The sequence below is a fragment of the Trypanosoma brucei genome, chromosome 6 (genome assembly GCF_000210295.1).
Source record: "Trypanosoma brucei gambiense DAL972 chromosome 6, complete sequence".
In the NCBI taxonomy this organism is placed as follows: Eukaryota; Euglenozoa; class Kinetoplastea; order Trypanosomatida; family Trypanosomatidae; genus Trypanosoma; species Trypanosoma brucei.
The window spans coordinates 992,881-1,004,717 of record NC_026739.1 but is presented as its reverse complement, the minus strand read 5'-3'; the positions used below and the strand labels follow the sequence as shown (position 1 = coordinate 1,004,717).

Below are 11,837 nucleotides of genomic sequence, written 5' to 3'. Positions count from 1 at the left end.
ATTGAATTACGTTTCCATGTAATGTGGTTATCGTCTGTGCGCCTTCTTCATTGATTTCCTTTCCTTCCCCCTTTTTTTCTTCCCTTATGATGTATTATTCTCATTCGCTCACTATATATATATATACATGTCCACCCTCCTTGTCTGTGGTTGCTTTCACCGCGTCGGGGGTGGGTGAAACAGAAAAGCGCGTGTGATTTTTCTTGCTTGAGTTCTCTTCTTCTTCCTTTTCGAACTTGGGTCAGGTGTCGCTGTTTCTGCCACTGGTACACCAATGAGTGTGTGTGAGGAGTGCTTTGCTACGGGTAGCTGAAGGGCGGCCGCCGACCCAAAACAGGGTGAAAAAAAAACTGAATAAAGTAAATAAGGAGGAAAGGGAGAGGACAAACAATAACAGCAGCTGAGTTCATGAGAATATGCATATTTCTGCTTCCTTCTCTTTTTCTTTTTACACCCTTCCTCTGTTCTGGCTCTCATATAAGTGTGTTCATCATCGACATACACAAACAAGTAACTTTTTCTTGTTCCCTCCCTGTGCTATTGAACACCGTTCCCATAATCCAAGTTCAATGCCTGGTGCTCGTTCAGCCCGCTTAGTTTTCCTCTGTCTTCGTTGTTGAAGGAAGGGTGAAGAAATCACTTGTTAGAATAGCATTCTACCTCGTTGACAGTCAATTCTGGTGTGAAATTCTCATTAAGCACTGTGCACATTCAATAGAAAGAGGAGGAGGACTCACAAATTCCTAAAACAGACGCATAGGCTTTTCAAGAAGGAGGAGCGGCGCGGTGGGGGTGGGGTGAGGAAGGGCGTCCCACAGCTTCCACCGATTGCAAAGGGTGAAGGACAGTAGAGAGTAGCGGTTGAGAGGTACTTTTGGTGAACCCACGTTCTATAAAAACTTCACGTGGGTGAACAACAAACGGGAAGCACGCAAGTGTTTGGGGGTAGTGTTGAGCAGCCGATATTAGTGGGATCCAGGTGTGCAAGATGGAGTGTGAATTCATGTGTGACGACGGTGTGATGCGAAGTTTGGACATAACCGCCGAGGCGACGTCTCCATTTGGGTGCGTCTACCAGCAGCGGTTGCGCACCCCGCGGGGTGAAGGCGCCACTCTGGGCGTCTCAGACGAGAAGCTTTATGTACTTCTCGATGAAATGCATCAGTCTCTTATCGCAACCGGTTTCACGCGGGAGGAGTTTGCGGCCGGTCGTTTGCAGACAATTCCAGATGCGCCAATAGAGGTCACGCCAGTTGATTCGCACCGCGTCAAGCACGGTATTTTTTGTGGTCGACATGTTAGTATCGTTACACAGGACTACAACGGTCCTTGCCCCTTGTTGGCTGTCGCCAATGCTTTGGCGCTTGCAGGGCGGATTCAACTATGCGATGGTGACTGCCGCCGCGTTGAAGGCGTTCACGTGCGTCACATGTTGCTTAACCACGCCACAGCGAACGACAAGCCCGTTGCCCCGCGCTTCACATCCGCACCGACGCGGGTGGTAGATGGTGTGGAGGTTAGCACACTAGCAGGGATGGTGAAAGAGCGTTTGGAGGAGGTAAGGTCTTATTTGGCCCAAGAAAATGAAGGAGAGAAGACAATGCGTCGGTTATATTACGGTATGAACATAAGCCCAAGTTTTTGTGGTGTGGACTGCTTTGAGGCCGAAAGTGATGTGATGCTGTTTGCGCTTTCTGGGTTGCGCGTAGTTCACGGCTGGTTCATCCCAGCGGAAAGCCCGTTCGCTGCGCTGCGGGAAATGTCTTTCAATGAGGTAAGCGTCATTGCGACGAAGAGTGACTCCCCCCTCTCGGATCTTGCTGGGGAATTCCTTCGCAGCACCCAGTCTCAGTTGACGGAGGCTGGTTTGGAAATGCTCCGACAGGATTTGTGTGAGGGCGAGGTGGTAGTTCTCTTTTGGAATAACCATTTTTCAACTGTCGTGAAGCTTAACGGCCGCCTCCTCCTGCTTCTTTCCGACGAGACGTATGCGGACAAGTCCGCCGTGTTTTTCCAAACAATTGAAGATGCATACGGCGCCGCCACTTTTACTGACGGCAACGGCAGGGACGCCGATGGGTTTTTACTAGCGGTTCAATCTCTAACAGGAAATGACTTTAGCGACGAAGACATTAATGCAGCGAAATCTGAAATTCGGAACGAAACTGACGCAGAGCCGAGTCCGCAGGTTGTTGTAGATTATTTAAAGAGGAAGCGACGTAGCCAGCGGGCTGCCGAAAAGGGGAAGGTTGATTGACCCAAATGGGTCCGTGGCGGCGCGGATTCGCTAGTCAAGATGGATTTAAAAATACAGTTTGATGGAACATGCGAGTTATTGGGGAACTGCGGGAGTACTGGCGCAGCTGTAGACAAGTTGTGCCCACAGTAGGTAATGTTGCCTCTGATATTGCATTTTTACACAGATGATGGTGCACGTGCACATTAGTTGGGCACCTTTTGCAAATTCTATTTCAACTTCAAGCCTATACCTCACCCTCAGGAAAATGAGTCCCAGCTTATCCTTTTTTGTACTTCCGTATTTGATCATGTTGATGTTATTTGTTTCTTTCTTCCAAATTGTACAGCGGACATTGCTGTTTAGCATTTAGGCGTTTCTTTGACACCTGATGTTATGTTTTTTGTTTCCATCTTTTCACTGCTGTTGGGTGCGAAGGTTGCACGGAGAGACTGCTCGTTCGTTGCTTCCATTCTCTACTCGCGCGGGTGTTGTAGGCAGGAATGTGGACGTGTGCATGTACGTGTGTGTGGTTGTCATTACTATTTTGTTTTGTCTGTCTTTTCCATTCACTTATGTTTGTTATAAATACAGATCCTCTTTCTTCCTTTTTTCTTTTTCCCGTGGACCACATTTCAGTTTCAAACTTAGTAGTTTCGTTTTTGATGGCCTTTGTGTTACCCCAGATTCACATCAATGAGCAGTCCTCCTGGGGACCCCCAGAGGTTCAAGGGGGGAAAATTGAAACCACAGTGGGTTCATTATACCATAAGAGAGAAGCCGTTGAGCCGTTTGACTGGCTTAGGGTGCTAGAACCCGTTGAAGGTGGGAGGCAACGTGAATTCACGATCGTTGAGGATGAAAAGAGAAACAAAATACTAAAGAGCACGCGCGTGAAGGAGCGGCGTCAAGTTCCGGATTGGTCAGCTCCTAGGCGCCACCAGAATTCCCGCCGCAACTTTCAGAACAAACCCAAGCGAAATATCACCCTACCTCCCGATACCGTCAAGGTGCCGTCTGACGCTGTCATCCTTGAGCAGTTTCGACAGGCTGAGCTTGCCAAGATGCCAAACCTTACCAGCCTACCGACAGTATCTGACATATCACAGCACAACCGACCACCAGTGTATAAGAATGAGATGGATAAGGCATCCTGTAAAGCCCCGATCCCACTTAACGAAAAAGAAACAAAGGTGGATTTTACACGTTCGGATTCGTTTACCGACAATGTACTGCGTGGTATTCTCAAGAGTGAACCACCGGGCACTTACCCAATCGTCGTGGCAACTGACGAAGTGCTTGCACTCCTCATGACGTGCAGCCGAAGCGTGTACTCCTGGCATCTTCACTTCTATCGCGTCGGCCGTTTTTACTTTATATCGAAAGTTGATGGTTGCAACGTCGAGAAGCAATGGGTGGACGAAACTGCTGACGTGTCGCGTGTCCCTTCGGAGACCGAGGTGGTGGAGACCGACCGCACTAGCAGTCTCGAGGCGGAATCATCCAAGGTAAACAATTTCTTTGTTGCGCAGTCCTGTACGGCCGCTCGGTACCAGATGGACTGTGAAAAAAGCCCCTTTCCGGGGAAGCATCCTCGCTTGTACCGCTACCGCCGGTTCGTTATGCACGCTGACACCAAGGACAGGTACGATTTGATTGTCCGTTGCGAGGTGGACGCGATGCAAGGTGATAAACACATTCGACTCTTTGGGCTATTGGAGCACTGCATCAAAGGTGAGGAGAACGATTGGCGCAAGATGTTGGCTTCGCAGACCGCCACATGTATATCGGAAGAGTATCGGAGGAATGCGCAGAAGATGGCCCGCTGGATCGCCCTTTGTCACCTCTCGGGTGCACACATGAAGATTGGTTTCATTTCACGGTGTCGTAAGGGTGCCGGGGTGTTTGACCCACTTCGTCACGAAGTGCTTGCGACATTTACGAACGATCCTTCCCCACTCGCTGCCCAATTGGGTATAAAGGTTGCTAACATGTGGACGGTAGCGGACACCATCATCACGGCATTTGTGCAGTCAGATTTCAGTGAAGCAGCGCTTGTAAAGAGGTCGGGGGATACCTCAATCCTTCTAGTGGAGAAATGTGAAGAAGAATTTTATGAAGAGGAGGAGGATGAGGAGGATGACGACGAAGAGGATGATGATGATGAAGGTGAGGAAGACGGTTAGAAAAGGGTGAGTGAAAGTAGTCGGTGGTGGTCCTCTGAGGAGTCTCAGCCTGAGGAATTATAAATTGTTCGAGGAAGGTACCTCCCGTTAATGCAAAGGATATATATATATATGAGAAAGAATAATAATAGTACGCGGAGACGTTTTAAAACTCTTATCATCTTTAAAATTGTGTCATACTAATGCGAGCAGGCAAAGGCGCAAACGGTACTAATGATATCACCCTGTCTCTTTAAAGTTACTCAATCCGGTTTACCTTCGATTTATCCACTGTTCGCGTGTGCACCCGAACGCGCGCACATTTGAATCTTTTCGGATAGAATGGGTCAACAGGCGGTGTGATGGTGCAATGGAGGAGTATAGGCATTTTTTTTTTTGACACATCACTTCGTCTCTTGCATGTGAATTTGTATGTCTGTTCATCTGTCTACCACCTTCCTTCGTTTTTTTTTCTCACGACCCTCCACTCTACTGTTTCCGCATGCCGCTGCTGCTTTACGGGTTGCCGTCGTTGCTCGTCCCTTGCCGTATCGCGTACTGGGTGGCGGTTCGAGGGAAAGTTAGTTTGTTTAATATTTCACTTGATCCGAGGAGAAGCAAATAATAACGTAGGGGTGAAAGCCGGGAGAGGGGAAGGGATTCCATAGGGGATGCGGGAGAGTAATATACACATGTCGTATCCCAATACAGTTATTGTTCACCATAGGAACCAAACTGTCTTCTTAGCATTACCGGAAGGGGCCTCGTGGCGAGATGCCCGACACACATTTGCTTCACTTATGAACTTGGACGTGAACCGAACGCTGTTAGTGTCTTTCCGTCACCCAAATAGTCGGGAGGAGCCGGTGCCGTATGCTGATGGGGAGGCTGTTGATTGGAATGGCGGCAGTTGTGTCCGTGCATTGTCAGTTGAGGTTTCAGCAGACGGTAAACAGGTGCTGCAGGAACCTATACTACCCCCAAATGAGTCACGAGGTGCGGTCCCCAGTGCTATTCCCCTCCCGTTGGCAATGAATTTGGATGCGTGGAATCCCATTCCAAACACAGAGGGGTAATATCTTCCGGCATGTTTTGTGGAAAGTGTCGTTGTAAGGATGTGGACTAGGCGGCTTACGCAATCTTCCGCTGCAGCAGCGTTGCTAAATCATCTTGTTTTTCCATCATAAGTGGTGCTGAACCCTTGGATGGGCTCGCGAAGTTTACTCCAGTGGAGAGTAAGGAGGTGAGATTCTCTTTGTTTTCCGCTTGGTGGGCTTTAACCTCTATACCCTCCACCGGGACCACTGAACTGTTGGTATGAAATGTAATAAACCTGCGGCGGTGGCTGCTCAGTGCTCCTGGTAGAGGGCATCACAGTTATTTCCCACGGTCCTCGCGTAGGGGTTTCCTTTAGGTGTGTTCTGCTCCGTTGCGCTCCGGAACCATATTATAATTGGTGCTTGTAAGGTGAGAACCTGTGAGCGGTTGTGTACGGCCTGTGTACCTAACGGATTTCCCCTCCACCGTTAACATAACAAATGAGCAGGGAACTATTCCATCGCTTCCCTCTATGTTGTGCAGTTAGTGCCCCCATGTTTCTTTTTCGTGCTCCATGCATTTTCGTGTGTGTGTGTGTGTGTGTGTGTGGGAAATGTCCTGCGTTTTGACCTTCTGATTTTCTCATTAATTTTGGCATTTGATGAATGCGCAAGTGCTTGTTCGTTCACAACAGCATCTGAGGAACACGCACACAGATATATATATATATATATATATTTCACGACTTTAGGTGCACTGAAGGAGATGACGTCTTCGTCAAAACCCAAGTACCATGTGCCGGAGCTGACACAAGATGATGTTCCCGGTGGAGCGTGCTGCGTGGCTGAGACCACATTCGCAACCCAATTCCCTAGTTATCTGGAGAGCTACATACGAAGTATTTGGCCAGCAGTGGAGACGGTCCTTGGGCAACACCAACTGACAGGGAAGTTGGACCTAATGGAGGGATCCATGACCGTTGCAACTACCCGTCGGACGTGGGACCCATACGCTATCGTCAAGGCACGTGACTTTATACGACTTCTCGCTCGAAATGTTCCCCTCGCCCAGGCGCAGAAAATATTTCAAACGGAAATTACTTGTGACATCATTCCCATCTCACTAAAGGGAAAAAGCACTCGCAGATTTATAAAACGGCGCGACCGACTCATTGGCCCCAAGGCCCAGACGCTAAAAGCTTTAGAAATTCTCACGGGCTGTTATGTTCTCGTTCAGGGAAAGACAGTAGCTGTGATGGGCCCCGTGAAGGGGTGCCAACAGGTGCGAAAGATTGTTGACGACTGCATGAACAACATCCATCCAATCTACGGTCTCAAGCAGCTACTCATCAAGCGGGAGCTCGCAAAACGTGAAGACCTAAAGCACGAAGACTGGAGCCGCTTCATTCCAGTTTACAAGAAGACCTTACAGAACAAAGAGAAGGCAAAGGCTGTCAAGAAAGCCAAGAAAGAGAAGCTTCAGGCTTCACTCAAGAAGCAAGCCAATAAAGAGAAATCCGTTTTTCCACCTGCTCCACCGAAGCGCAAGGAGGATATCGCCATGGAAAGCGGTAAGGCGTTCCTGGTAGGTCAAAAGCGGCGGAAACGCGATGATTTCAAGATGGAGTAGTAAACCACCTTGTCTAGACAACAGGTAAAAAGGTAACAAGTTAAAAGGGTGTGAGTTTTGTTGGTGGCGTGACGAGGCAGGATTTGGTTGAGGAGGAAGGCGGGTAGGGGGAAGGTTTCCGGATTGTATATTCGGAGAGCAAGGGCGTGGTGGGAATTTTCTTTTTTTTTTCCCTTCCTGTGTACGTCTGTGCGCGCTCACATCTACCCACGAATCTTCCTCCGGTACCTCTCCTTTTCTGCTCAACTAATGTGGATGTGCTTGTTATTGTTGGGTTTCCGTGAAGAAAAAATATATATTTACGTTTATTTATATATTTGAAGGTCGCAAACAAGTTAATGGAAGTTATCAATTTTCGAGTAATTGTGCCCCTCTCAACGTTTTGGGCTGATGTGCATTTCTCCCTTCTTATCGCTTCTCTTTTAGGTGACTTCTTTTCGCTATTTCTATTTTTTCCCCGTGATTTTATTTCTGCTTTGCTGCTTTTCTCTCGTAGCAAGACGGTGGGGTCTCTTGTCAAGTGACTAAATGTCTGTCAAATCCGAGCGGCGTAGTTTCCTTTCCTTCTTGGGCTGCCGCGTTAGTGTGGATTTGGATGACGGCTCCACACTTGTGGGCCGTCTTGTGTCCTTCAGTCCGACCTCGAACTTAATATTGACCGATGCGGAGCGTAGGAAACCACTTAAGCGCCGTAGGGGTAGCATCAGGAATGAATGCTACAACTGTGTGCTGTTTGTCCGCGGAAGCAGTGTGCTGTCGGTTAAGCATTCGAGTGGTGTCACGACGGATGCGACGGTCATTGACTCTATTACAGGGAGGCAGACAGTTGTGTCCAAGACAATACAGGCGGCGAGTCAAAGTTTGGACACTCCCCTCCGATAGGAGGCGTGAAGTGAAGATAACCTTGACAAAGGAGATCTGGGGCAGGTTAGCGGCTATTCTGCCTTTGGGGAGTACGCACTTTGCTTTCCTCAACCGTAACGGTTGGTTACGTGCAGTGCGGTGACTATGGAGGGCGGTGTTTGGTCATCTTCATATTGTCCAGTGGGGAGTTGGTTTGGTGGACCCTGATAACTTGCTGCTGTGCTACCGTACGCATTTATGCGGTTGTGTGTGTGTACGTTGAATACAAAGGTAATGACGTGTGGTGGACAGCCCACTCTCTGTTATGGCAAAATGTGGCGCCTGCACCAGGTATGAAGAGGACGAAGCGAAGTCGAGCCGTGCCGAACACCTTGATTCTAAGCTCTTTTTTACCTAGTAACATTCCTCTTCCCCCCTTTCTTGCGGTGAGCTGGAACTCTCTATGTTCCAGCGTTTGTTTTTGCATTTTACCCGTCTGTCGTATGTCCTCTATTTCATCCGCTTTCTTTATTCAGTTTTCCCCCTTTCCCCCTTGTTGACTTGCGCGTTGCTGTTTATTTGTGTGTGTGTTTCTTAGCCGTATGGCAGAGGGCAGCGACAGCGCACTGCTTGAAGGTGTATCATTTCCTGTCGAACCTTTTGCCGAAAAGCACAGGAAAATTCTGACCCTTCTTGCCCACGCAGCCACGCAGGCAGTCAACACGCGGTCCAATGAAGTCGTGTTCGATGTACTCTGTTCTTCTGAGCCCTCGCTTGCCCGTTTGTATCCCGAAGTGGCTGTACTGCAGGGCGTACATCAGATAAGGCGGGTTCTGAGGAACCTGCAAGATAGCCAGCCGCACGTGCGGCCCATGTATTTGAAGATGATTGTTGATTCGTTGAAGGATATGAACGAGATGCTTCCCGATCCACTGTTGCTTGTTATAGCACGTACTGTGGAGATACTGGAGGGAGAGGGGCGTGGCTTCCGAGAATTGGAACCGCATCTACTTGACCTGGTGGAATACATTCAAGTAGTTATACTTCGTGAGACAAAGTTACTGCAATGTCGTGGGACGCTCATAACTTTACGGCTGCGGGGCGTCCCACCCTTTGTAGCGTCTGAAACTGAATCTACCACTTGAGTTCGTGTGTCGTACTGTTGCACAGTAACGCAAGTTCTTGCTGCAGGCTGATTTGACAGTTGCTCTCCCGTGTGCGTCAGTTCTCCCTTTTAACCCCTTCCCAGAACCACCTACCCGCCGTTGTTTTTGGCATCCGAAGCTTCCCCAAATTCGTTTGTCACGAAGTTCACGCCTTCTCCTCCTCTCTCTCTGTTTACCGGATGAATGGTCTGTTAAGATCGGTTTGTCAGAGTGCCGACCGCTCGTCGATAATCGGAGCCGGCAGAAATTAATACTAAACGAAAAGCATCATTAGGGAGGGAGGGAGAGGGGCCTTTGCGTGGGAGCGTGTGTGAAAAGTGTTTATCAAGGAAAAAAAGCTGAGGGGGAGTGTTTGTTTTCCACTTTTTTCTTGTCGTTACTAGCGATGGCGGACGTCGAGGCCATCTTTACAGCGGTCCTCACAATCGGTGTTGGGCTTTTCGTCATTGACCTTGTGCCTCTCCAGGAACCCATGGTGTGCCCAGGCGACTACCACAATAAAAGTACCTGTCCTGAAGTGTTCTTCGCCCAGAGTTTTCATGTCGCCCGGGAAAAGTTCACTAGCGCTGCCACGAAAGCGGGTGCCGAGGTTAAGCGCGCCGTTATCGCTTCTCGTGATGGTGTTGAATACACATTGGACACGGCGTTCCTTCGGGGGAAGAACTCCAAGAGGCTTCTTGTTCACATATCTGGTTCTGATGGGATTGGTGGGTTCACCGGGAGTGCCATTCAGACGAAGCTCTTGAGCGAGTGGAACACTAGTCGTGGCGAAGGGCCTTCGGTGCTTTTCGTGCACGCGCTCAACCCTTATGGTATGGCAAACTTTCGTACCACGAACGAGAATAATGTAGAGCTCCACCGTAACTACCTTTTGAAAGAGGAATGGAATGCCCTGACAACTTCACACACTAGTAACACAAGTTATGATAGTGTGATGTCACCACTCTTTCTTCCAAAGGCCCCACGTGTTATTGACCGTTATACCTTCTTTTATCACTTTGGAAAGGTGTTCCTCAAGCAGGGTTTGCGGGAGTTCAGGCGGTCGCTGGAGGGGGGACAGTGGCACAACCCTGAAGGTTTATTTTACGGAGGTCGGGAGGAACAACGCAGCTTGACAGCACTTCGTGAGGTACTCACGAGTTACGCTGCGTCCGGCGTGGAAAAATTTGTCTTCTTGGATGTGCACACCGACAGTGGATCAACTGGAAAAGAGACAATCATCGTGAGCTCCGTGGATGACAAGACGCTCGCCCAGAACATCTTCAAAGCTAGCGTTCAGTTACGGGGTAATGGTGGAACGTACGAAATGGCACGTGGTTTCATAAGACCTACGGACGTTCTTGGTAATAAAACCGGAAGTTTGGTGATTGAGCAAGCTTTTGCAACCACTAATTATATCTTCATGGTTCGCGCGGCCATTCTCGAAAATGCTGCATCTAGGCACGCAGAAGGAACATTTGTGCATGAAACGATGAAACAATGGATGAGAGATGCCTACTTTCCGCAGACAATACACTATAAAACAACTGTGCTAACGAAGGGCATCGACACATTTAATCACGCCATGGACTATTTGTCCACTTGAACACCTGAAGAAGGCAGTAGACAACTATGCATGCTTGTTTAAAGATTGTGCAATGGGAAATATGGACTCTCATACGAATGTTTACTCTAGCATCTCCATTTTGAAAGAGGTTCGGTATATTTAAAATGTGGGTGTTAAACACCACGTGGTGACATAAAAAGACAAAATGAATGAGAATTATTCCCATTACTAATAACACTAAACATCTTTGCGCGACAAAGGCAGGAAAAAAAACTTATCAAAAACAAACTCAAACAAACATCTCTATTACACTACATTCCAATATATATATATATATCTATAATATACATACAGTTTTAGTATATAGACATGATGAATCACTCACCCCATGAACCATGTACGGAAAAATGTATTAGCACTCGATGCAATGTTAGCAGTCACCTCATGAAGGGACTACCGGAGACGGTAGAGGGTTTAAGCGCGTTGAAAAAACTCGATTTCTCGCGGAGCTTACTAGGGAGGAATGACATTCAGCCGCTGGTGAATGCGGTGCTTCGACACTGCTCTGGTTTACAGGTGCTGAACCTGTCCCAGAATTACCTAACGGATGACAGCGTCGTCCGAATATGTGAGACACTGGTGGAGCACTCCCCACTACTCGTCTCTCTTGACCTGTCGAACAATCCGCTCTCCAACAAGGCGGGATTCTACTTGCTTCGCTTTATGGACTGTATGCCCGCTCTCAGGTCTATTGGGCTGCAGAAGACACTCATGAACGATCGTATGCTGCGTCAACTGCCGAACGCTTGCGCAAAGTTAGAACCTTCAATTAGTGTAAGGCCACCGGGGGGACATGCTGTGACTGCCCACCTCGCGCCTCTGGATGGCATCCATAGTAAGCGTGGAAGTCAACTCAGTAGTTCCACTGCTGGTTCAGTGGTTGATGGGGCGTGTGCGCATCACAAGGAACGGTTTCCCACACTGCAGAAGCTGTGGAGGGTTTCCGCTATGGCTGCCCCCACAGATGACGAGTACGCTAGTCTTGCAACCCTCATATCGTCCGCCCGCGCCGTTGCGGGGGGCGTCAACCTAAGCCTTCCGCCTCAGTAGTGTCACCCGTTGATAGCAGAATGTTCGTGAGGTACCGCGACGGTACAAGTTTACAAACGCGTCCACGCATATATGTCTGTATGAAGTCTCTGACTGCACGTTGA

At 48.7% G+C, this 11,837-nt stretch overlaps 9 protein-coding genes across 9 annotated transcripts; 8 read left to right on the top strand and 1 right to left on the bottom strand.

Annotated features, from left to right (window-relative positions):
* Window positions 1–156: 156 nt before the first annotated feature.
* Window positions 157–477, bottom strand: TbgDal_VI4200 (hypothetical protein, unlikely; the record flags this gene model as incomplete). Its single annotated transcript, XM_011775925.1, has 1 exon — window positions 157–477. The coding sequence occupies one exon, from the start codon at window positions 475–477 to the stop codon at window positions 157–159; it is 321 nt and encodes a 106-aa protein (XP_011774227.1).
* Window positions 478–988: 511 nt separating this feature from the next.
* Window positions 989–2,257, top strand: TbgDal_VI4190 (hypothetical protein, conserved; the record flags this gene model as incomplete). The annotated part of the gene is made up of 1 exon (XM_011775924.1): window positions 989–2,257. The coding sequence occupies one exon, from the start codon at window positions 989–991 to the stop codon at window positions 2,255–2,257; it is 1,269 nt and encodes a 422-aa protein (XP_011774226.1).
* A 482-nt stretch (window positions 2,258–2,739) lies between these two features.
* TbgDal_VI4180 (eukaryotic translation initiation factor 3 subunit 7-like protein, putative) lies at window positions 2,740–4,422 on the top strand (the record flags this gene model as incomplete). Its single annotated transcript, XM_011775923.1, has 1 exon — window positions 2,740–4,422. One exon carries the CDS (start codon window positions 2,740–2,742, stop codon window positions 4,420–4,422), a length of 1,683 nt encoding a protein of 560 aa, XP_011774225.1.
* A 650-nt stretch (window positions 4,423–5,072) lies between these two features.
* On the top strand, window positions 5,073–5,477 carry TbgDal_VI4170 (hypothetical protein, conserved; the record flags this gene model as incomplete). Its single annotated transcript, XM_011775922.1, has 1 exon — window positions 5,073–5,477. The coding sequence occupies one exon, from the start codon at window positions 5,073–5,075 to the stop codon at window positions 5,475–5,477; it is 405 nt and encodes a 134-aa protein (XP_011774224.1).
* Window positions 5,478–6,204: 727 nt separating this feature from the next.
* TbgDal_VI4160 (ribosomal RNA assembly protein, putative) lies at window positions 6,205–7,068 on the top strand (the record flags this gene model as incomplete). Its single annotated transcript, XM_011775921.1, has 1 exon — window positions 6,205–7,068. One exon carries the CDS (start codon window positions 6,205–6,207, stop codon window positions 7,066–7,068), a length of 864 nt encoding a protein of 287 aa, XP_011774223.1.
* A 528-nt stretch (window positions 7,069–7,596) lies between these two features.
* TbgDal_VI4150 (U6 snRNA-associated Sm-like protein LSm5p,putative) lies at window positions 7,597–7,950 on the top strand (the record flags this gene model as incomplete). The annotated part of the gene is made up of 1 exon (XM_011775920.1): window positions 7,597–7,950. The coding sequence occupies one exon, from the start codon at window positions 7,597–7,599 to the stop codon at window positions 7,948–7,950; it is 354 nt and encodes a 117-aa protein (XP_011774222.1).
* A 563-nt stretch (window positions 7,951–8,513) lies between these two features.
* Window positions 8,514–9,056, top strand: TbgDal_VI4140 (hypothetical protein, conserved; the record flags this gene model as incomplete). Its single annotated transcript, XM_011775919.1, has 1 exon — window positions 8,514–9,056. The coding sequence occupies one exon, from the start codon at window positions 8,514–8,516 to the stop codon at window positions 9,054–9,056; it is 543 nt and encodes a 180-aa protein (XP_011774221.1).
* A 406-nt stretch (window positions 9,057–9,462) lies between these two features.
* On the top strand, window positions 9,463–10,662 carry TbgDal_VI4130 (hypothetical protein, conserved; the record flags this gene model as incomplete). The annotated part of the gene is made up of 1 exon (XM_011775918.1): window positions 9,463–10,662. The coding sequence occupies one exon, from the start codon at window positions 9,463–9,465 to the stop codon at window positions 10,660–10,662; it is 1,200 nt and encodes a 399-aa protein (XP_011774220.1).
* A 330-nt stretch (window positions 10,663–10,992) lies between these two features.
* On the top strand, window positions 10,993–11,733 carry TbgDal_VI4120 (hypothetical protein, conserved; the record flags this gene model as incomplete). Its single annotated transcript, XM_011775917.1, has 1 exon — window positions 10,993–11,733. The coding sequence occupies one exon, from the start codon at window positions 10,993–10,995 to the stop codon at window positions 11,731–11,733; it is 741 nt and encodes a 246-aa protein (XP_011774219.1).
* Window positions 11,734–11,837: the final 104 nt, after the last annotated feature.